The sequence below is a fragment of the Kogia breviceps genome, chromosome 5 (assembly GCF_026419965.1).
Source record: "Kogia breviceps isolate mKogBre1 chromosome 5, mKogBre1 haplotype 1, whole genome shotgun sequence".
NCBI lineage: Eukaryota > Metazoa > Chordata > Mammalia > Artiodactyla > Physeteridae > Kogia > Kogia breviceps.
In genome coordinates, this window is record NC_081314.1 from 45,610,063 (window position 1) to 45,634,142 (window position 24,080).

A 24,080-nucleotide genomic window follows, 5' to 3' on the forward strand; every position below is an offset into this window, starting at 1 on the left:
CGCTGACTAGTGAATATCATGTCCTTTCTGTGGCTTTTAAAGCTATAGAGTTTCTTTTCTTTCCTTCAGAAGGTTGTACACAATAAATTACATTGCAAATAAAAATGAATTAAGTGAGACTGAGAGATCAGAGAAGAAATAAAGAGGGGCCGGTTTCAGTAGAGGGTCTTTAATGGATGATGCTTTGGGACTATCAATTTGGAAAGAAAAAAAATCAAATAAAAATCCATTCCATACTCATTTTGCAGACGTCATCCTTTTCTTTGTTTTCATATAAATAACTCTGCCAATGTTTTATTTTATATAAGATCTATACTGTTTTTCTACTGTGTCCTAATGGTGTGCAAACAAATTCTCACTCTCTTAAAGGCAAACAGAAATTAAACAAATTAAATGCTGTTTGTTAAGTAATTTCAGAATAACAATAAGCAGGACACTTTCACTTATGCATCATCAACAGTACAACTTCCCCTTTACTTTCGCCATTGCTCCTACTATGACTAGCAGAAATCCTAAAAGATCAGATAATAAAAACCCAAAGAGGTCTGCACATTTTTTTCAATTTCATACTCAAAGTCCATCTCAATCTGTGAACTGCTGTCATCTTTGAGACTGTTTGAAACCCATTAATTTTATTCCTCCTTTGGGAAAGTAAGAACAAGTCATGATCACAGAGGAAAGTGCCATTTCTTTCCCTCTGTGGAATCTCTCCTTTACTGTACTCCATTTAGCAGTGGCTAGGACTGCAGACCTGGGTTTATTCCATGCTCTGGAGGAATCATTTATTTCTCCATAATGCTGAGTACCTAGCAGAGTTCCTTGAGTACAGAAAATGTTCAATGCAAATTTGGCAAAAGAATGGGTGAATGAAAGAATAATACAATTTTCATTGTTTTAAAATGAATCATTTCCACCCTGTTATCTTACTACAGTTTGAAACCCCTTGTCAGTCAGCCTTTACAAAATAGGTTTTAGGCCTCCCTATAGAGAAACCGATGATGGCACAGAGAAATATTGTGGCTTTAGGAGAGCTTTAGAAAGAAGGACCTGTGCTCAACTAAGCTTCACGTGAAGTAGTTTTGTCTGAGTGACACTTCGGAGATTCTCCAGGAGGAGAAAGGATTATTTTGGAGTGTGAGGCAAAGCCAGGTGCTCCCAGCAGCAGAAATATTTCAAATGTTTTCATTCAGGCGGGGCAATGACCTGTCTAAATCAAACCAGTACCCCTAACCTTGTTCCATAAAGCTATTAGGGAGATACAGTGTGACTTCCTCTGAGAGAAATCTTTGCCTATAACCTGACCTACCGTTGAGCCTTGTGTGTCTCTATATCTTTCCTTTGCTTTTACTTTTTTCTCTCAATGACTATGGAATTTCCCGTTTGGTCAAGTGTTTAAGAGGTGAGGGAATTAATAAATCCTAATCCTACAAAGATGACTGTTTCAGTCTGCCTTAATAAAAGCACAGGTTCCTGGTGCTCTAAGGCCACCACCCAGCAGATGCGCCTGTGTCAGCGACCGCATAACTGCCATCCCTCCCGTGTGTGCCAAGGAGCTTAACCACGGAGCGGTGACTACTTGCCTCCATGTGCTAAATGGGAGCAGCGACTCCCTTTAAGGCAAACTTTGCAAACAAGAGTAACCTTGAAAAAGACCCTTTAGACGCAGATCAATGCTCAGGAACTTTGCCAACCACTTACAGTCCCCTTTGACACTTCAGAGATGTGTTACTTACGCTGGAGAAGAGGCCTCCTTCTACCCCAAACCCAAATCCCTCCTCTGTCCCTTGAGCTCAGTGGGGGCTTGTCGGATGAGCCCCTGGGGATATATGCACGCCTTCTCTCCGTCAACTCGAGTCTCTTTGGCGGAGTCCGCCCTGCCCCTCTGGGAATACTTCCGTGGTGTTGTGACCTTAGTCTCTCCGGAGAATTCTCTATCTGTTCTGGAGGTCTCCTGTGGGTACCGGATTTCCAGCCCCCTGGATCTGCCTGAAAGCAGAACCACCCGGCGGCCTCCAACCCCCCGCCCCCAAGCTCTGGGACTGATGCGGGGCTGCGCTAGCCATTAATGGCCATCATCCATTTTTAATCAGAAAGATCACAAGAAGGATGGTAAGCGAATCCGAGTCGCAAGTCAATTTAAACAACATTCCTGGGGAAATCCAATCACTTAAAACTGAAACACCTACTCGAGCAAGAGCCCCCGCCCGAGTGGCGGGGAAGAGCGAGATGGCTGACTTAATCAAGATCAGGGGGCTCCCAGGCTGAGCGCAGAGCATTAACCCTTCCAGCCCCGGAGGGTGCCAAGTGGGGCTTGGAAGAGCGCGGCCGGCCGGGGCCAAGATGCCCACGGCAGCCCCACGCAGGCTGCCCCTGCCATCTTGGGCGGTTCCGGACGCCCTACGCCCGGCCTGGGCGGCTGGGCGCGCGGGGTTAAGGTCAGAAGCTCAGGAGGCTGTTCAGGCGCGGGAAGCGGCCGCCTCCCGCAGCCTCGGCGCGCCTCGGGCTCCTCCTTCCGCCCAAGCGTGGCCAAGTGAGGACTGCTCCGGCCGCAGGTAGCAGAGGCAAGGGAGGCGGCGCGCGGGACCCGAGCGGAGCGCCCGGGGAGGGACTGACGGACACGCAGACAGACGGATCCCCCCGCGCCCCCGGACCTTAGCAAGGGTACGCGCGGGCCATGTGGGGACCCGGGGTCACGGCCGAGGGTCTGTCGGTGGCGCCGGCGCCGCCACCGCTGCTGCCGCTGCTGCTACTGCTGGCGCTGGCGCTGGTGGCGCCCTCGCGGGGCGGCGGGGGCTGCGCGGAGCTGGCGTGCGGCGAGCGGGAGCGCTGCTGCGACGCGGCCAACGCCACCGCGGTGCGCTGCTGCAAGCTGCCGCTGCACGCCTTCCTCGACAACGTGGGTTGGTTCGTCCGCAAGCTCTCCGGGCTGCTCATCCTGCTGGTGCTCTTCGCCATCGGCTACTTCTTGCAGCGCATCATCTGCCCCAGCCCACGCAGGTACCCGCGCGGGCAGGCGCGGCCGGGGCCACCGGGGAGCGCCGGGCAGCCGGGGGCCGCGGGGCCGCCCGACGACGACGACGACGACGACTCGCCCGCGCTGCTGCGGGACGAGGCGGCCGCCGGCTCTCAGGACTCGCTGCTGGACAGTGGAGGCGGTGGCCGGGGCCGGGCAGGCGGCGGGCGCTCGGCCCCTTCCTGCGCCTCGGAGCACGAGCTGCGCGTAGTCTCGCCGGTCTTCCTGCAGCTGCCCAGCTACGAGGAGGTCAAGTACCTGCCAACCTACGAGGAGTCCATGCGGCTGCAGCAGCTCAGTCCCGGGGAGGTCGTGTTGCCCGTGTCTGTGCTCGGCCGCCCGCGAGGAGGAGGCGCCGGGCAGTCCGACGGCGGCGGCGAGGGCCGCTTCCCGCTCATCTGAGCGCCCGGGGCCTCGCGAGGACCACGCGGACAGAACCGGGCCGGGGGCTACGGGTGGGACGCAAGGCCGGGGTGGCCGCGGCGGCCGCCACCAGTTATCTCAGACCCCGCCTGTCGCCCGGAGACTGGGTTGGGGCCATCCCCATCCCCGCCTCCCCCGGGACGTTAAGTTTCCCTACGTTTCATTCGGTTCAAGGAAACGTTAGGCACTCGCGGCGGGCGCGACAGCAGCAGACAAGCCCAGAGCAAAACTTTGGAGGACGTCCCCGCCCTAAGCCTTGCCTCGGCTTGAGTTCACTTGTAAGTGCCTGCTTCCCGAATCAGAGAACATATGAGCTTCGGGAGAAGGGCCGTAACCTTTAAGGATGAAGAGAGAGGGTCGCAGTTCCACTCCTTTCCCTCTCGCCTGGACAGGTCAAGGTCTCCCAGGTCAAGGTCTCCTCGCGGAGGGCGAGGAGGTGAGCCAGGACTGGAGGCTGATGCGCGCGGGTCTGGGAGAGCAGCACCTAGGTATAGTCGAATCCCTCCCTGGCGGAGAACCCAAGAAAACCTTTCCGTGTCTTCCTGGCCAAGCATAGTCACAGTTCACAGATTGGTGGGGGGGAAAGCCGTGATATCCGGTTAGTTGCCGTACTTACGCAGCAATTACGCGTATCCAGGACCATACTCGTAATAAGGTACAGTTGAACGTTTGATTTTTCAATAACTGAGAAGATATTTATATTTATTTGTCCTTTATTTTTATATTTTTACCATGTATTAAATAAACGCATCCGGAGGGTATCTCCACAGTTAATGACAAGATAATCATCTTAGCACCTTTTTTAGGCCTTAATGGCCCAGAAATTGTCTACACTCTATCATTACTGTTTAATAAAATGTTGGACATTATTTCATTTACAATGGGAAAAAGAGGAGGCATGGTCAAATGAGGAAACATATGTGATTAAAAACATGAAGGATACCTTATTTTCACTATTTGAGAAGAATATATTTTATTTTTAGTACTGTGGCATAATATATAACTTTTTATAATAACCATATGTTATGTATGTAGTCAAGGTCATAGTTATATGTAAAAAGCATTGATACATGTATGCCATACCACGAAGCATGATGTCATGCACTTTTCCCTCCATTTTCCATTTGGAATACACTTCACATGATACAAAGCATAATTTGTTGTGACTTGTAACTTTTGTTTAAAGCCATAATTGTGCAGTAAGTTACTACAGAAGGATTCAACCTATCTTAAGAAAAAAACATGTCGTTGTATCAGTTCTACCATTCTGTGAGATGTCCTTTAAGCAAATGGTAATAAAAAGTAATATATTAAAATGCATTATGGGGCTTCCCTGGTGGCGCAGTGGTTGAGAGTCCGCCTGCCGATGCAGGGGACACGAGTTCATGCCCTGGTCCGGGAAGATCCCACATGCCGCGGAGCGGCTGGGCCCCTGAGCCATGGCCGCTGAGCATGTGCGTCCGGAGCCTGTGCTCCGCAACGGGAGAGACCACAACAGTGAGAGGCCCACGTACCACACACACACACACAAAACCACATTATGTATAATGTACATATGCATATCGTCTATGTACAGTAAACACATTGTATATCATATAATTATTCCAGTTTGTGATTATCAAGAAAGAAAAAGATGGAAAACAAATACAAAAGGTTTCTCTTGGGAAAGGATGAGTATTACATTGAGAAAAATTACACAGTGGACCTCACACGTGTATCTAGACAAGTTGTTCTTATGATTGAAAATTTCTGCTAATCCTGAGAAATCTTAAAATATCTGAATTGTTTTAGAAGAAAATGATTTGATTACTTTAAACTTTTAAAGCTGATTGAAAAAGTCTGACAGTTCTCAGAAATCTTAAGATGTCTGAATTGTAAGAGAAGAGAATGGTTTACTCTAAACTTCTAAAAGCTAATGACCCTGTCATTAAAGAGAATCATTTGAAGTGTATTAAAACAGAAAACATTAAAATCTTTCTCTGTGCAAATTGTATTAGATGTGTGACTATATGGTAATGTATTAAAATATGAAATGTGTGTCTTTATCATTTAAAAGCAATTTTAAGCTGTGAATTGGCGAAAGCATCAGCAGTTGAGACTATATCAACTTTTTTGAGAATGGTACAGGATTTAATGAAATCACATTATATTGAATAATCACAAATATTAATGTTACTCAAACACTACATTTTAATTACATGTGGCTGTCAGTACCACCCACCGTTCAGACAAACTGGAAAGGTGCCTTATTCCTTTAAATGATTTATTCTTTGAGGGTACATTGTTTTAGACACTTTCAAAACTCACCCATATCTGAAACATCAACATGAATATCCAAGTACCAGTATATAAAGTATATCCTCTATGTTGTTACTACCAACATCTAGAAGTGTACAACAAAATCTTGTGAAAATATACTTAAAATATGAACCAAGATGTTTTCCTTGTACCAGCTATGGAACACTTCTCTCCCTAAAATTCAGAATGTCTATAATGTGACACCAATCATGCAATGAGATTCTACTAAATTTTAAAGTTACAACAAGTTTTACACTTGTTTTTTTCCTACACATCACACAAGCTTTTATTCACATCCCCCAGTTCAATAAAAAATGAGTTTAGGGCTTCCCTGGTGGCGCAGTGGTTGAGAGTCCGCCTGCCGATGCGGGGGACGCGGGTTCGTGCCCCGGTCCGGGAGGATCCCACGTGCCGCGGAGCGGCTGGGCCCGTGAGCCGTGGCCGCTGAGCCTGCGCGTCCGGAGCCTGCGCTCCGCAACGGGAGAGCCCACAACAGTGAGAGGCCCGCGTACCACAAAAAAAAAAAAAAAATGAGTTTACTTTGGTTTTTTTCTTGTAATTCATTGATTTACCAAGCATGATTCTGTTCAGGCATAATTTTGTCAGGGGAGGGGCAGAATCCTGAAAAGCTATGTTTATTAGTGATAAATTAACATATCTCATGGTAATACACACACATATGTAACACCATATGAATACACACAGAACCCATGTGTTCACAACACTAGAATACCTGGATAGAAACATTTTTAAAGCACTAATGGCAATATCTTGGTGGTCAGTTTTATAGATTTCACCTGAAAGTTATTTATTACATAGAACTAGTAGAAAATAGAAAAGTAGAAAATAGTTTTATTCTTTCACCTGAAAATAAATCATGATGAGATGCTGATTTTACTTATTTTTAATATTGTATATATAGTATAGATGCAGATATAGCTATATGGATACAGACATATCTAGATAGATATATATTCTGTGACATACCTTTTGCAAGGCTGCTACATACCATATCTTAAACAAAGCCACCTGGAAATGCCAGGTTCTCCAGTAGTAGCGAACTTTTGCTCTGGTTTTCAGTTATCAAACTAATTCACGTACTAAAACATTTCAAACATTTTTATTTTCATTGACTTCTCATGAGTAGGGAAGTAATGGCCCTGGGTATGGTAAGAATCCATCTGGAATGAGAGAAAACATGATTGATTTTCTAAATCGTGTATATATATATGTATAATCACCAGTTGCTTAAAAGCAATTTGTAATGGTGTTGTTCAGTATCATAACCAAGAGGAAAATGTCTTCTTGAGATATAATGATAGTTTTATGAGGCCATTAATTGCCACATTCTGCAAATGTGGGTGTGCTTCAGCCATGGAAAATGGCATTGGCAATTATGCCAAAGGGCATGAGGTGTACTATATAAGGAAAACAAGATTCAATTGTGAAGGCCAAAGGGAACATTAAGGAAATGGCCTCAACATTTTAAAAGGCAATATGGTAAGTATCTTAATGTTGTACTTTTTGTATATAGTTTCTCTCAAGTGGAATTAATAAAGGAAACAATCCAGAACTGAGACTGATACGTTATAAACATGATGTGGTGTTGAGATTTATACTATATTCTACAGGGATGTCCACTGCGCATTTGAGAAACAGATATTGATACTGAATTAAATTGGATTCAATTGATAGTCATGAATCTGACCCCTTTTAAATCCTTCTTTTTATCATTAGTATCTTCCTACCGGTAATCAAAAGTCTTTGTATTTTGAGTTTTTTTCATTTTAAGGGAATGAAAATAAAATACCAATGAAGTGGGTTTTTTTTTTTTTAAAAAAGTATTGACTTGTAAAAATTTCGTGAATCATAATTAATTTGGATTTCCACACTGAGAGAAACAATGAGTTGTTTTATTTTGAACAACCCAGCATTAACCATCTCTCCAAAAGTGTAAGTTACAGACAACCAATCAATAATAGAATATTTGACAAGTTTATATCTGACCTCACTGGTTTACAATTTATTTTTTCATTCTCCTTTCATCCATTGGTGAAAAAGCTAATAAGTGTTATGCTAAGGGAAAGTATTTTGTCAACCAAAGATTAAATCAAGTAACCAGCTAATTGCATGAAATTAAGACATCCTTTCCTCCATAGGGATAGAAAGGATGTCTTCATTATGTTTTTAAAATTTTGCCTATAAAATAATTAAATGTCAAATAAAACCAATACTTTTATTATACTTAAATACATATAGAACCTAATTTTATTTATTCTCTTTTACCCATACTCTGACAATTTTACTCTGACAATTTTATGGCAAAAATTATTCTATGGAGGATATTTAGGCTTGCCATTAAACTAAAGATTATCACTTTTTATCCCTCCTAGCTAAGCACCTTCATTGTCTTGATATCTTCTAGTTCTTATTTTCTTTCTTTGTGTGTTGTTCTTATCCTGCTTTGGATTTTCAGTAGATGTTTTCTCCCAAACTCATCTTTTAGAACTCCAGGTTAATCTTTGCTGTGATTTAATATCACTCTGGTTATGCCTTGGCTTTTCGCACAGTTTCTTCTTTTGGTAAAACAGTATTTTCCAAAGTGTTTATTTTGTGTTCTATTCGCATGTGACTTCTGTAGTTTTCCAGTTTTGAATGAGGTAATTTTTCCTTTTTATCCACTAAAAATGACTGTAAACGTATCTCTTTGTTCTTATCTACAGAATTTTCTCTGTCACACCGGGGCAGAGATCAAGTCTTTGCATCTTTTTAGCAAAGACTTTAATTTTTCCAGAGTTCAAACACAATAAATCTTTATTTACCTCTTTGTCTTATTGCTCCCTCTTTGTTGGCTACATTTGTTTCATCAGACAAAGGATTAGAATCTTGCACATTTGCTCCTGTTTTATTTTGGTTTGTGTGAATTTTCTCTTCTGTATTGACCAAAGATTTTACCATATCAAAATTAATTTTTTATTATTTTCCTGGGTCTTAAAAGTATCTTCTCTTCATTCTAGATTTCACTTTTCTCTTGAAAACTCTTCACTGGTTTGTCACCATGTACATAACCCTTGTTGAACTGGCCAAGCTATCAGATTCCTGTAGATTTACACCAGTTTTACTTCTTCCTCTGATGTTACAGTCTCTGTCTTTTGTTTCATAGCTCCATCTTCTGAGTTTTTCTCTTGGAAACTCTTCACAGTATTCTTTTCATCTTTCTTTATCTGAATCTTTTCTGTTAATATAAGCAACTGAGACTTGAGTTCTGTATCAGTTCTATATCTGTGTCTGGGATATAGGGACATTCCCTGACTCAGCTTTTCTTGAAAATTAAGCTCATATTTCTTTACATTTATCTCTCTTTGCATATTCTCTTTTGACTAGGCAAATGTTTAGTTTTTTTATATCTTTTTTGTTTCTTAGGATAGATCTTGTTCTTTGACTAACTATCTTGAATGTTCTTTGGCTACATGTCTTCAGTTTCAGAGGCATTACTTTTAGGTTCATGTTCACAAGGCTTACAAGAGGAGTTTTCTTGACTGAGGTCTCCTGGTCCAGCCTTATTTTTGTTCACTGAATCAAACATTTCTTCAAATCCACTATAGTCCACTTCCAAACAGCATGTCTTCTGCTTGGATTCTGCCATAAGTGTTTGCATTCCAAGAAGTCTTCAACTGCATTTTTCTTTTCTCTTGATGTTTTCAACCAAGTACAGATAACTGTTGGCTCCAGTTTTTCTTTTGATGTTTTATTATTTTTTAAAAATATATTATCTATCTATTTATTTTGGCTGCACTGGGTCTTAGCTGCAGCATGCAGACTCTTAGTTGTGGCATGCATGAGGGATCTAGTTCCCTGACCAGGGATCGAACCCGGGCCCCCTGTACTGGGAGCACAGAGTCTTACCCACTGGACCACCAGGGAAGTCCCTCTTTTGGTGTTTTAGGAAAAAGTTTTGTATGGCCTTCTACATTTTCTTCTGATTGAAAAACATGTACACTCTGTGTGTTCTAGTATTTTTTCTATTACTCAGTTTTCTTGAGTAGTATTTTTCACATCTAAAAACCTACAGATGTTTTGGTTTTCCTTGTAATTCCCCTGATATATCTGACTCCTTCCTAAGGGTTTCCTGTGAACAAGATTTTAAAATTTGGAGTTGCCCTAAGTACTGTAATGTCTGCCAGATTTTCTACTGCATGTGCCTTAGGAGTTTTCTTAGGTTTCTTCATGCCTGTAGAATGGAACATGCCTGTAGAATGTGAATGGACCTGTCCATTCTTCATGCCTGTAGAATGTGAATGGAACCTGTCCATTCACATATCTGCTTTCGAGTTGTCCTGAGGTTAGTGAGAAGAGTCGCACTGTATTACAGTTTTGCAAATTGTAGAAGACCTGTCAAGTCTTCTACTTGGTTTCCCTTTTCTTTAGGAGTTTTGTCTGTTGGTGCCTGTTGGTATTTCCATGGGTTCAGTTTTGTTTTGTTTTGTTTTTTGTTTTTTTCTGCGGTATGCGGGCCTCTCACTGTTGCGGCCTCTCCCGTTGCGGAGCACAGGCTCCGGACGCCCAGGCTCAGCGGCCATGGCTCACGGGCCCAGCCGCTCCGCGGCATGTGGGATCTTCCCGGACCGGGGCACGAACCCGTGTCCCCTGCATCAGCAGGCGGACTCTCAACCACTGCGCCACCAGGGAAGCCCTGGGTTCAGTCTTTTCCACAGAAGTTCTCAGCAATTTCTTGATTGTTGTCAGGAGTTCAGCTGATTCACGTTTCTCCCTGGGAACTGTCCCGAATTTCTTATTGTCTTTATCTTCTGGGTCCACAATTTGCTGTGAAGTTTTCATAGGGCCGTAGGTTCCTGTTGGGTCTTCCACTGGTTCTGCCCTTTCTTTAAGCATCCTAAACAATCTTTTTTTTTTTTTTTTTAAACCTGTGATGTTTTCACCTTTTCCACATTTCCACGGGGGGATAGGGTGTTTCTGTTGCTTTCACTCTCTGGTTGTATTGCGCATTTGGTGTTTGTATAAACTCTTGAGGCCTGTCAGATAGATCTTCTTCCACGGAATCTGCATTTTCCCTCAGTTGTTCCCAGTGGTCTCCTGAATATTTTAGATGTTCTACTGGTTCTGGCTTGTGCTCTGGAGTGTTCCTAAGCATTTTGTGAACATCACCACCATTTATTTATTCCTCTGATTCTGCTGGTGTTTGCAGGAACTCTCTGATACCTGCCAGGTCTTCCAGGGGTTCTGGTTTTACTTTAGATGTCAGCAGCCTCCCGATGCATGTTAGATTTTCTACTGATTCTGCTTTCAAGTGTTCCTAAGCTTTCCGTGGCGTTTATCACCATGTATTTGTTCCTCTGGTTCTTTTGGTGTTTACAGGCGCTCTCTGAGAGCTGCCGGGTTTTTCATTAATTCTTGTTGTATTTTAGGTGTCCTCAGCACTCCCGTGAGGATGCTGAGGGTGTTTGCTGGGTCTAGTTTATGCTTTGGCGTGCTCCTAAGCCTTCTGTGGACATTATCTCTATTTATTTGTTCCTGTTTCTTTCGGTGTTTGCGGGAGCTCTCTGACACCTGCCGAGTCTTCCACAGGTTCTGCCTTTTCTTCACGCATTTTCAGCAGTATCCTGAGGACTGCTAGAGTTTCCAGAGGTTCCTCATCCTGCTCTGGAGTGCACCTAAGCTTTTTGTGGACACAATTTTATTTCAATAAACATCTGTCATCGGTCTATAATTAATAATTTCATAAGTTAATTCCTGAAATTTATAGTGCTATGTTTGAGTTCTGGCAATTCATCTTGATAAGTTACATATCATTATTTCTAGCAAGCTCTGTTTTAAAATTTGGTAGGAATTCACATTTTAGTCTTTCTTCCAAAGAATAAAATGTAAGCATGTGCACAACTTTAGATATAAGCTTGGCAGTTGGTTTGGGGGTGACAGTTTTCATTTGCTATCATGATTATCACAGTAATAACTGTAATTCATTGAATGCTTCCGTAGGCCAAGCACTGTGCTAGGCATTTTACATGTATTATCTCACTTAAAATTCATAAAAGGAGTAACTAAGGATTATTAGTTCCATTTCACAGATGAGGAAGGTGCAGCCTAGAGAGGCTGAGTGGTGTGTCCAAAGTCACATGGCTGATACGTGGAAGATCCAGGGGGCAGATTCAGCCTGTCTGATTCCAGAGCTGGGACTCTCAACCATTAAACTTCTCAACATGCTCTTAACCCTGTGGAATATCTTATCGTTAGAGCTATGGCTTAACTGCATAGCATCATATGGCATCACTTTCTTTTTTCACAAGTGAATAAGTAGCTATTGTTATGTGCTGTTTAAAGGAATTATTGTTAAAAATACAGTAGAATCTGGGCCGGGAATCTTTAATGACTCAACAATTATTTGTGGGCATGCAGAAATGTTTCATGGATAAAACCTGAAATGGTCAACAAAAGCAACTCAGATACCGGTTTTTTCCATTTCATTCAGCCAGTTCCTTCAGTGCCAAGTGTGCCTCCTTTGTGGTCTGGCTTCACTAACTTTAAAAATTCAAAAACACTTCTTTAAAACAGCTGGTAAATTGTTTCCAGTATTTAGAAAAAGAAACAGATTTTTGTATGCTCATCATAAAATGAGAACCATAGAGGCTAACATTACAACTAAGTACCCAGTGCCAGCTAATATCAAAACAGGGACAAAAATAGCTTCCTAAATGAAGATTTTGCTTGTGTTCTTGTGGTAGAATATGATTGTTAAGACTTCATGAAGAATAACAGTGGTTTAGAGTGAGACTGCCTGGGTGACTCGCTGGACCCTAGATTTACTAGTTATGTGACCGTGAGCAAGTTGCTTAACTTCTCTAAGCCTATTTTCTCATCTGTAAAGTGGGGAGAGATGGTTGTAATGAATATTAAGGTAATGTATAGAAAGCACTTAACACTGTGCCTGGGACATAAAAATGTATGCAGGTGCCAGTGCACACATATTGGTTGACACTGGGTTGTTGATAAACCTGTGGAAATTCAAAAACTTTTCTAGTTAATCATGGACGTTAATGATTTGAATTAAGAATAGCAACATTTAGGATGGAGCTAGAGATTATCATACTAAGTGAAGTAAGTCAGACAGAGAAAGACAAATATCATATGATATCACTTACATGTGGAATCTAAAAAAGGATCCAAATGAACTGATTTACAAAACAGAAACAGACTCACAGACATAGAAAACAAACTTATGGTTACCAAAGGAGAAGGGGGATGTGGGATAAATTAGGAGTCTGGGATTAGCAGATACAAACTACTATATATAAAGTAAATAAACAAGTTCCTACTGTATAGCACAAGGAACTATATTCAATATCTTGTAATACCCTATAATGGAAAAGAATCTGAAAAAGAATATATACATACATATATATCACTTTGCTGTATATCTGAAACATTGTAAATCAACTATTCCTCAGTAAAAAAAAAAAAAAAAAAGTATAGAAACATTTTAAAGAAAAACAGAAATTACTTCTAAAAGGAAAAACAAAACTGCCAGCTGGTCTTAATGACTGGTTTCAGTTGAGATGATACACTGTGGGTGAAAGCCCAGGTGGGAAAAGAGAGATGGGGTGGGAGCAGCAAGGGAGGACGGAGAGCAACAGATTAAATAAAACGGGAAGGGTTGAGAGTGTGTCTATCTTGATGTCAAAGAGCAAGTATATAGGGGCTTCCCTGGTGGCGCAGTGGTTGAGAGTCCGCCTGCCGATGCAGGGGACACGGGTTCGTGCCCCGGTCCGGGAAGATCCCACATGCCGTGGAGCGGCTGGGCCCGTGAGCCATGGCCGCTGAGACTGCGCGTCCAGAGCCTGTGCTCCACAACGGGAGAGGCCGCAAGAGTGAGAGGCCCCAAAAAGGCCATATCTTGGTTCTGAGCTTTGTAGCAGGAAATACAAAGAAAAAGCAGATAAGTTAAAGGATTCAGCGTTTGTAAGTCAAAACCAAACCAGCTGCTTTAGAGGAGCACAATCTTCCTGGTACTGAGATCTTGGAGAAGCTTTTCATAGATAAGACACTGTAATGTCAGGAATAACATATCCAACCATCTTTACACTAAACATTTTCCATAGAGCTTCTAAGAATGAGATCCTCAGTATAGGTCAATGGCATAACATTGTAGCTCACTACAATTTTTCAAGAGATTTAAAAAATGTAGCATAGGAACTCTTTAACTCCTGATGCTTTTTCCCAAAGGAAGTGAAATCTCTATCTCAAAAAGATGTCTGCACCCCCATGTTCCTTGCAGCGTTATTTACAATAGCCAAGATAGAAACAACCTAAGTGTCCATCAACAGATGAATGGATAAAACAATTGTGATATATATATATATTCCATTATATATATATATATAATAATAATAATGGAATATTACTCAACCATAAAAAGAAGGAAATCTTCCTATTTGTGATAACATGGATGGATCTTGAAGGCATTATGCTAAATGAAATACAGACACTATATGACAGAGAAAGATACTGTATGTTCTCACTCATATGTGGAATCTAAAAAGGTCAAACTCATCAATACAGAGAACAGATTGGTGATTGCCAGAGAGAGGCCAGGGTGGGGTGGTAGAGTGGGTGAAGGTGGCTAAAGATACAAACTTCCAGTTATAACTTAAATAAGCCCTGGGGATCTAATGTACAGCATGGAGACTATAGTTAGCAATACTGTACTTTATAATTTAAAGTTGCTATGTGTGGTGATGGCTGTGACCTAGACTTATTGTGGTGATTTTTTCGCAATATATACAGATGTCAAAGCATTATGCTGTACACCTAAACCTAATACAATGTTATATGTTAATATATTTCAATTGGGGAAAAAAAGCATTTCCCAAGAAGCAGTGGGTGGCTTAGATTCTAGGACCAGGTTCTCGAGGCTTCTGACCCCAGATCCAAAGTTTATTAGGGCTGTGTATTCAACTGAATTGCTTAACCTCTCTGTCCCTCGATTTCTACTTCTGAAAAGGAAGCTAAAAGTAGTACATCAGAGGGTAAAGCTCTTAGAGTCTGGCACCCACTGAAGACTATATATGAGGTGGTTGGTGTTACCACTGTGAATGGATTTGAGAGAGAGGAAAGGTCAAGGTTGACTTGTTGACTTGGCAGCCATGAAAACAGTTTTCTTCACTGAGCTTTGAGGCACCTCTGAATTCCAGAATATGTCAGAAGCAGACCTTTAGTACTCATCAAAAGCCCTAAAATGTACATAGCTTTGATTTGGCAGTTCCCCCACTGGGAATCTATCCCATGGAAACTATCAAGGCCATGTGCAAAATAGGATTACAGAGATATCCATCAAAGCACTGGTCTAATGGTGAAGTATTGAAAATTACCTAATTATCCAATAGTAGGACACCAATTAAATAAATTATGCTCCATTCATACAAAGAGATATTCTTCAACCTTTAAAATGATGTGATAAGACATGTATTAATATGGGCATATGTTTATGATATATGTCATTCAGTGAAAAGAACTAGCAATAAAATAATATAAACACACACACACTGGAGAAAATTCAGGTTTTTAAAAAATATATTTTTATTTTTTGGCCTCGCCACGTGGCTTGTGGAATCATATTCCCTCAACCAGGGATCCAACCCGGGCTCCGGCCATGAAAGCACCAAGTCTTAACCACTGGACCACCAGGGAATTCCCAGAAATTCAGGGTTTTTTGTTTTTGGGGTTTTTTTTTTTCTTTTGCGGTACGCGGGCCTCTCACTGCTATGGCCTCTCCCTGTTGCAGAGCACAGGCTCCGGACGCTCAGGCTCAGCGGCCATGGCTCACGGGCCCAGCCGCTCCACGGCATGTGGGATCCTCCCAGACCGGGGCACGAACCCGTGTCCCCTGCATCGGCAGGCGGACTCTCAACCACTGCGCCACCAGGGAAGCCCCAGAAATTCAGTTTTAAAATCCATCTTTTATGCCATTACACTGAGATATGCCAACAAATGTATAGAAACTTCCAGCATTTTTTGCTTAAATTTTCAGTTACTCCAGTAATAACAAATACATGTTCTTTTTTAAAAAAGAAAAGAAAACATTATGGCAAAGTCCCCTCTAACACCCCTGCTCTCTCAATTCCCAGCTCACTCCTCCAATATCTTTTCAGAATATTTTCTGTGTATTTTTACTACACATAGATGTATTCATAGTAAATATATATATAGTACTATTTTGCGCTTAATGTTTTTGTTTCAATGCAATTTTATCACATGTGTGGCTTCGTGTAACCACCACTACAATCAAGATACAGAACTGTGCCATCATCTCAGAGATTTCTGGCGCCACCCTTTATAGCCCTATAGCCACACCCCCCTCCCTCTCACTAATCCTTAACCCCTGGCATCTGTTAATCTGTTCTGCATATCTGTATTTTGTTATTTCAAGAATGTTATATAAATGGAAGCATACAGTATATAACCTTTTGAGATTTTTTTTCACCTAGCATAATTCTCTAGAGATCTACTCAAGTTGTGTGTAGCATTAGTTTTCTTTTAACAACTGAATAGTTTTCCATGATATAAATGTACCACAGGGACTTCCCTGGTGGCACAGTGGTTAAGAATCCGCCTGCCAATGCAGGGGACACGGGTTCGAGACTTGGTCCAGAAAGATGCCACATGCCTCAGAGCAACTAAGTCCGTGCGCCACAACTACGGAGCCTGCACTCTAGAGCCCATGCTCCGCAACAAGAGAAGCCACCGCAATGAGAAAGAGTAAGTAGCCCCCGCTCGCCGCAACTAGAGTCGTACGGTTGGTACATATTTAGTTTTGCAAGAAACTGCCATACTCCTTTCATTAGTGGCTATACCATTTTTATATTCCCATGGGCAATATATGAGTGATCCAGTTTGTCTGCATCCTTGCCAGCATTTGGTGTTATCACCAATTTCTATTTTAGCTATTCTGATTGTTGTAGCTTTAATTTGCATTTCGCTACTGGCTAAGATGTTGAACGTCTTTTCAAGTGCATAATTTGCCATCTGCATATCCTCTTTGGTAAAATGTCTGTTCGTGTCTCTTGCCCATTTTCTAATTGGATTGTTTTTTACTGTTCGGATTTGACAGTTCTTTATATATTCTAGTGCAAGTCCTTTGTCAGATATGTGGTTTGCATATTTTTTTCCACTCAGTCACTTTTTAAGAGTCAATTTTTGTTTTAACCAAAGCGATACATGCACATATTTAAGTAAGCAAATAGCTCTCTGAGGCTTGTTGTGAAAAACAGTGGGAATGGACTCCTTCTCAATCTCCCTCTCCCCAAAAGCAACCACTTTCAGCCCTTTTAACTGGCTCTTTTAGTTTTTACTGCAATCTCACTAAATAAAATGTTTATTATTTCCTGATTTGGGTTTTTTTTAAAGCATTATCTATTGCCTTTCCACTATGAAAAATGAAGATTTAGTTCTTTTTTCAACCTTTCGTCCATCCCCATCCAATCCCTCCAAAACAAATCAACGATCTCATTCCACAATTCTAAATCCAAATAATGTTTCATAATTGACCCAAACTGAACTCATTTGGCAGCAAAACCTGGTGAGAAACTACTTCTAATCTTTATTCATATTGTTTAATGTAAATGTCCTATGCTGCACTGCAGAAATAGTAATATGTTTGATTAGGAAGTGTTAGCTGAGACCCTTCTGGGGTTGTTCTGTAATAAATGATCTATGAGCTGTATTACCAAAAAAAAGAAAAAAATTAATATCCACTATATTTTGTAAACAAATTTGAATTCTGAAACATTTGGCCCAAGGGTTTCAGATATGGGATTGTGGACCTGAATAATATAATTTGGTTAGATAAATATTCAGTGTTTACATTATTATGACTACGTAAATAAATTCTATTCACAAGTAAGCCATATTCTGCACGACGATGACTATTAATGTCAAAACATGTAGAACTACTTTTGTCGATGAGCACATTTTAAATTGGGTTAAAGAGCGATGACATAAGCTCATTTAATAGGAATTTTATTTGGTGATTTTCCTGTATGTTATTTAGCAGAAATCGAAATTGAGCATCACTTTCCCTGTAGTGTTTGTGCAGATTGCACCTTCTCAGTGACACTGTCTCATACACTCTTATTGAAAATCACATCCCCGCCCCCCCCCCATCATTTTTATCTCCTTTGTGCTTTGTTTCTACTCATTTATATCTAAAATACTGTATGTTTTTTGCTTATTTGCTTACGGTCTGTCTCCTTCCCATCAAAATGTCAGTTTCACCAGAGGGCAGGAGTATTTCTCTGTTTTGCTCGTTACAAGGCCTCTGTCACCTAGAACAGTGCCCAGGCCACAGTAAATACTCAAGAGTGGTTTGTTTAATAAATGAATTTTGCCATTTGAAATGCAGGTAGTCATCAAGAATGGGGAAAAAAGATTTTGATTCTGGGGAGACAAGTGTCACAAAAAGGAATTGTGTTGACTTAATTACAATTTTAAAATTATAACTATTTTCTAACAGTTTTGACTGAATAATGTCACTGGACTTAAAAGATAAAAATTTTAGTTTCATTGCAAATACTATCTAGTATTTTCTCTTAAGTCAAAGACAAATTCATTATAGTCCTGAATCCATTCATATAATCCTTTTTAGGATTACATTTTGTGACACAGATAGCTAATCAGAACAGGTAGCAGGTAGAGAAAAAAATTACATTTTGTGCATTTCATTGTGCATATTTTCATCTACATTAAAAACACAGAAAACGAAGAGAAATTAATATTATGTTAATGGCAGAGATTGAAAGGCAGGGGAGAAGACACAGGAAAATTGGCAGCAGATTCTACTATTATGGGTATATAAAAATTCTAATTTAATTCTCTAGCACATTGTAAATATTACTTAATCTCTATTACATTCTAGAATTACATTCCAGAATTTAATGCTAAACACGTGGATACTTAAGGAAAGGCAAAATAAGAAATATACTAAACATACAATCTCTTGGGTATTGTTATCTGTAACAGCTAAAATGAGAGTAAAAGAGAATGCTGGGGTGAATCTTGATTGAGAACCAAGCTCAGGACTATGGTCACTAGCCTCAAATCTGCCCCCAAAGGAAAAATTATGGTGGGACAATGGAAAGTACCTCCAAGACCTCTGGTCACCAAGAAAGTAGCCCATGTAGCGGGAGGGCAAAACCAAGAAACTATTGAAATTTGAAGGTACGGTGGGAAGGAGTTTTCTCGTTTTGTGGATAGTTATCATCGGCTCCCTGCAGAAGCTTTGCTAAAACAGATTGTGAGAGTGATAAATTTAGGGGCGGGATCTTTGGTTTTGAATACTGCAGAGTGAAGAAGCACATTTGGGTGGATACAGGACCCACAGCTCGGTATGGGACAGTCATAGATGGCTATACATGACGCAGACCCACAGCAGAGGCTATTCTCAAGCGAACAGCCAGACTAGTGGACTAAATAAAACTGCTGTAAAGTGTGTTCACCCTGAAAAGGAGGACTTTCCATCTTCCCAAATAAATGCCAAGTAGAATACCCCAGGTAAAGCAGCTGAAATGCTTTACATACAAACTGTGTGGAACTGGCTTTGTGATGATGGGACTATTCTTCCACCCACATCATGGTAAATGCTGTGATTAAGGGGGCCCCTTTTCCATGGGCACTGCCTGTCATCTTACTGCTGCAAAACTGAACAACAGTCTGAGAAGCCTTATCAGATGTGCTTCCTCAGCTTGCTCACGTGCGTCTTACAAATACCAAAAACATTAAAGAGGGGCTTTCCTGGTGGCGCAGTGGTTGAGAGTCCGCCTGCCGATGCAGAGGACGCGGGTTCGTGCCCCGGTCCGGGAAGATCCCACATGTCGCGGAGCGGCTGGGCCCGTGAGCCATGGCCGTTGAGCCTGCGCGTCCGGAGCCTGTGCTCCGCTACGGGAAAGGCCACAACAGTGAGAGGCCCACGTAACGCAAAAAAAAAAAAAAAAAAAAAAAAAAACATTAAAGAAAGTGGGAGAGATAGATGGGAGAATCGAGGAACTCACTCCAGTGGGGTGGAAACACTCGAGTGGGGTGGAAATCTTTTCATGGTTATTAAGAAATGGGAAGAATAAAATGGACATAGATGGACTTGAAACAAAAGTCTTAATACAGCACTACTGAAATTTGGGAGGACCTCCTGCTAGACCTTCAACATTAAAGGTCCTCCCAAAGCCTGCTTTATTTTTCACAATTTGGAGGGATTTTTAAAACTGCAAGGCAAAGATTACAATGAGGAACTCATCCTGAAAATACCTGAAGTAATAGGGAGATTAATCAAGATAAAGATTGATGAAAGGGCCTCAGTCCCTTGGCTCAACCCTTCACTGGGGACCAAAAGCCTTATGCACGTGAGTAAAATGGTTAGAAGGTGGGGAGGTTTCGGGGATGCTTGACCTGGGAGCCCTGTGCGCTATAGTACCAAAATCTGTTGGTAAAGTTCTAATGGGAGGCAAAGTATATTGAGAGGATATCAAAATGCAATAGTTTAATCCCATCAGATGAACGAGTTTATATGAAGTGGTTATGACTTTTTTGCCTGAATGTATTATGGGGATGGATTTTGCATCTGACTGGGGAATATTTCCCCTACGTAGCATTGTGAAACAGAAGGCATGTAAATCCTTCCTTCAGGTCACATGCTAAATGGGAATGAATAAGATTGCCCAAGCCCACACTTTATAGAAGCTGGAGTGCTTGTCTGGACAAATCCTCTGTACAATAGCTGTGTGTGGGGTGTAACTGTGGTTTATGGCAAAAGCCTGTAAGCACCTCCAGCAATGACTACTGGAATTGTGGACTAGAAAATTTCCATTTGAGGGGCAATTACTAACTTGCTACAAGACATTAACTGGAAATGCCCATGTGACTGAAAGGCATAAAATAATCTTGCAACCTGAAATACCCATGATGTCTGGTGATGTCAGAGAAATGCTCTAATGAAGAAGGCAGTGCCCAGAAGAGTTCTATAATAAAATAGACATGGTTTGTACAGGAACATGCTACGGGGGAATGAAGTGTATCCACGAGTGGGTAGACTCTCTTCTCCAGGACTGACTTTGGAACCATGTGAGGAGCTGCCAGATTCTATGATCACTTGGACAGTGCCCTATAAACATCTTTCAAATGACCAACAAAGAGCTGCTTGGTTTATGGATGGCAGTTTCAACATGGACAGACAACATTCTGTTTGGAAGGCCACCACTCTGATGGAAAAAGATGAAAACAGGTCAGCTTGGTGAACTGCACTGCATGCTGTTTACCCTTATGTTTGGATCTTTACCTACTCATAGGCAGTGGCCAATGACCTGGCCACGTGGTCAGGCAGAAGGGCAATGGAAGATTGGCCTATTGGGAGGCCAGTGGAAACAGGGCATGACTCTATGGAAATCATTATAGGAATTTGAGGGATGCATTAAAGTAGGCCATGTCAATGCCATCAGAAGAACCCCCTTCCTGCATCAGAAGGCGGTTAGAATCGACAAACACATACCCTAGTGTGCTCACTTGATGTAGCCACCTGGGTCTGTGAAACGGGTGGACACTGGGGGGTGGGCTGCAGCAATGCCGAGATGGGCTCAACCTAGACGTATTCCTCTGGTACCCTCTGAGTCACAAAACGCCAGCAAGAACTGTTCTGTCTGCCAACAAGAGACACAGAGACTACAGCTGGCTCTGGGGCAGATTCCCAAGGGGGAGTCCTTGCCCAGAGCTGGCAAGTCAGGCTGACGTCGGTAGCCCTGGGGGATGGCAAGTGGATCCTGACAAGAATAACTCTGACCCTGGACTGGGCTTTGCTTACCCAGGGGTAGATGCAAATGATCGGAGTACTGCAAAAGAACTGGAACAGAAGATATTGCACTGATTTGGACCACTGCGTCACATTTCTTCAGACCAAGGAACGCTATTTACAGACCATTGTGTCCAACAACGGGCAGAGAGATGTCTTCCTCAGAGTAACAGTTTGGTAAAGAATTAGAATGAGCAATCAAAACATTGATTGTCTAAAAGGGGGGAGATAGGGAATTCCCTGGCTGTCCAGTGGTTAAGACTTGGCACTTTCACTCACAGGGGCCCGGGTTCGATCCCTGATTGGAGAACTAAGATCCCACAAGCTGAGGAGCACAGCCAAACAAGAAAAAAACCAAAGAAACAACCAAAAAAACAGACATTTATAAAAAAAAAAAAAAAAAAAAAATGGGAGGAGAGAGAGGCATGAAAGGCTGGTTTACATGTTCTCACGAATGTGTGCTTACAGTTAACATGAGCGGGGCTGAGGGACTGTCCTCACTGGACAAATTCTTCTGCTTTTCTGAATGTGGGGATGAGGGGGTGGGTGAGGATGCTGGTGTGACAACTCTACTGTTTTCTCTCTTTCCCGTATCACCTTACCTTTCTTCTTCCTACTTGGTCCAGGCAGTGGTCCCTGGACCAAGGATGCAACTACTTTGCTGGAAGCAGGGATGACTCCTGAGCAACAAGATCCTTTATGTCAGAGTTCCTAAGGGCCTGACGGGGTGGGTTGTGCTTTCGGTCCATCGGGCAATACTGGGGCTAACAGTGAATACAGTTTCATTGCCTATTGGAAGAAACAGCCCACTAACTCTGTATCTATGTAACCCTATCTTACCTGGATGGGAGTGGAAGGCACTTGGCTAGACTCTTACTGCTGCCTGTGATCTAGACCAGCACAGTGGCTGAACCTAATGTTCCTTCCAAGGTGAAAAGGTTTGGGTGCAAACAGAAGAAATAGTAAGTAGCCAAGGGTAAATGAATAATAACTGAGTTATGCAATGAGAGAATTCCAATGGTCATGCTTGGAAGGAAGCTCAGAGCAAGAAATGATATTGTCTCTTAAGTCCAATTATACCAAATGCCTGAAAGTGTGAAGTCATATATTGCTGAGACCACTCCTGCTTTTGAACCTGACAAGATCGAATGGAAACCCTGAGACATCCCATCATATGATATGACGATGGATTGGGCTGATTATCTGAGACTGGATGAGACTTCAGTAAATGTGACAGTATCTTTGATTCTTATTTTTCAGGTTACATCTACCATAATGTGACGTGCTATAACACTGGCATTATTGGAAAGACAATGCCAATATTGATCATCAAATGTATTGGGAAATTGAGTTTAATAGCTTCCTATCCTTACTCCACATTGACTCCTCCAAGTGTTGCTGTATCTGTTATGCTCAGTCAGGTATGTTCCTTTTGCTATAAAAGATCCCATGATCAAAGACCAGGGAGTAGCCTATGATATATAAAGGATGTATCTGGTCTTGGGGAGGGGGGCTGGTAAAGAGCTTCCTAAACCCTGGGAATTTCCAGAGTGAGAGGAGTATCTTTGTTATGCTAATGAGTGGGGGTGGCTAGAGAACTTCAGGATGAGGGCTGGTCCCCACATGATTAGAGGGCTACAACTTTTAGCCACCTGACCTCCAGGGAGAGGAAGGGAGCTGGCCATTGAGTTCAATCGCATAGCCAGTGATTTAATCAACTGTGCCTACATAATAAAACTCTTGATACAAAATTCAGGACAGCAAGTCCTGGGGGAGCCTCCTAGTTGGGGAACATATTGATGTGCTGGGAGGATGACGTGCCGGGGTTCCACGAGGAAGAGACGGCATGGAAGCTCTGTGTCTCCCACTTTCCCCCAGATCTCTCCTTCCTCCTAGACCTTGCTCTATGCATCTCTTCCATTTGGCTCTTCCTAAGTTCTATCTTTTACAATAAAATTGTAATAGAAAATGTTTCAGTGAGTTTGGTGAGTCATTCTAGTGAATTATCGAACCTAAAGGGGGGTGGTAAGAACCCACAAATTTGGAGCCAAGTCGGAGAGATTTGGGTACCCTGGGGTCCCCACTAGCGACTGGCAACTGAAATAAGGGCAGTCTAGCTGAGGATTTTGCCCTTTAACTTGTGCGACATACACTAACTCTGGGTAGTGTCAGAATTGAATTGAATGGTAGGGCACCTAGCTGGGTATCAGAGAATTGGTAGAATGCAGACACATTTCATTACATTTTTTGAGTTTTTAAATTGTAGTAAAATAAACATAATATAAAGTTTACTCTTTTGACCATCTTTTTAAAAACTTTCTATTGTCATATAACATAATATAGAAAACATATATAAATGTATAAGTACAACTTACAAGTAAACTGCTCAATCATATTTCACAAACTGACACACCTTTGTACCCGACATCTGGATGAAGAACAGAACATTCCAACATTCCAGAAAGAAAAAGGAATATGTTGAAAAGATAGGAACACTTTCATTAA

The 24,080-nt window shown here is 41.9% G+C and overlaps 1 protein-coding gene and 2 long non-coding RNA genes across 5 annotated transcripts in view; 2 read left to right on the forward strand and 1 right to left on the reverse strand.

The window, feature by feature from the left end:
- The window catches only part of LOC136794236 (uncharacterized), a 49,534-nt gene extending 44,129 nt beyond the window's left edge, over nucleotides 1-5,405 (reverse strand). For all 3 annotated transcript variants that reach the window (XR_010840653.1, XR_010840655.1, XR_010840654.1), the window contains exon 1: nucleotides 1,734-5,405. This is a non-coding gene — a long non-coding RNA (uncharacterized lncRNA). The remainder of the gene's footprint in view (nucleotides 1-1,733) is intronic.
- Nucleotides 2,159-12,016, forward strand: C5H3orf80 (chromosome 5 C3orf80 homolog). The gene is made up of 2 exons (XM_059065020.2): nucleotides 2,159-3,714; nucleotides 11,821-12,016. The coding sequence occupies exon 1, from the start codon at nucleotides 2,675-2,677 to the stop codon at nucleotides 3,413-3,415; it is 741 nt and encodes a 246-aa protein (XP_058921003.1). The 5' UTR covers nucleotides 2,159-2,674; the 3' UTR covers nucleotides 3,416-3,714; nucleotides 11,821-12,016.
- A 5,975-nt stretch (nucleotides 12,017-17,991) lies between these two features.
- Nucleotides 17,992-23,547, forward strand: LOC136794322 (uncharacterized). Its single transcript, XR_010840919.1, has 2 exons — nucleotides 17,992-18,091; nucleotides 22,836-23,547. It is a non-coding gene; the product is annotated as an uncharacterized lncRNA (long non-coding RNA).
- Nucleotides 23,548-24,080: the final 533 nt, after the last annotated feature.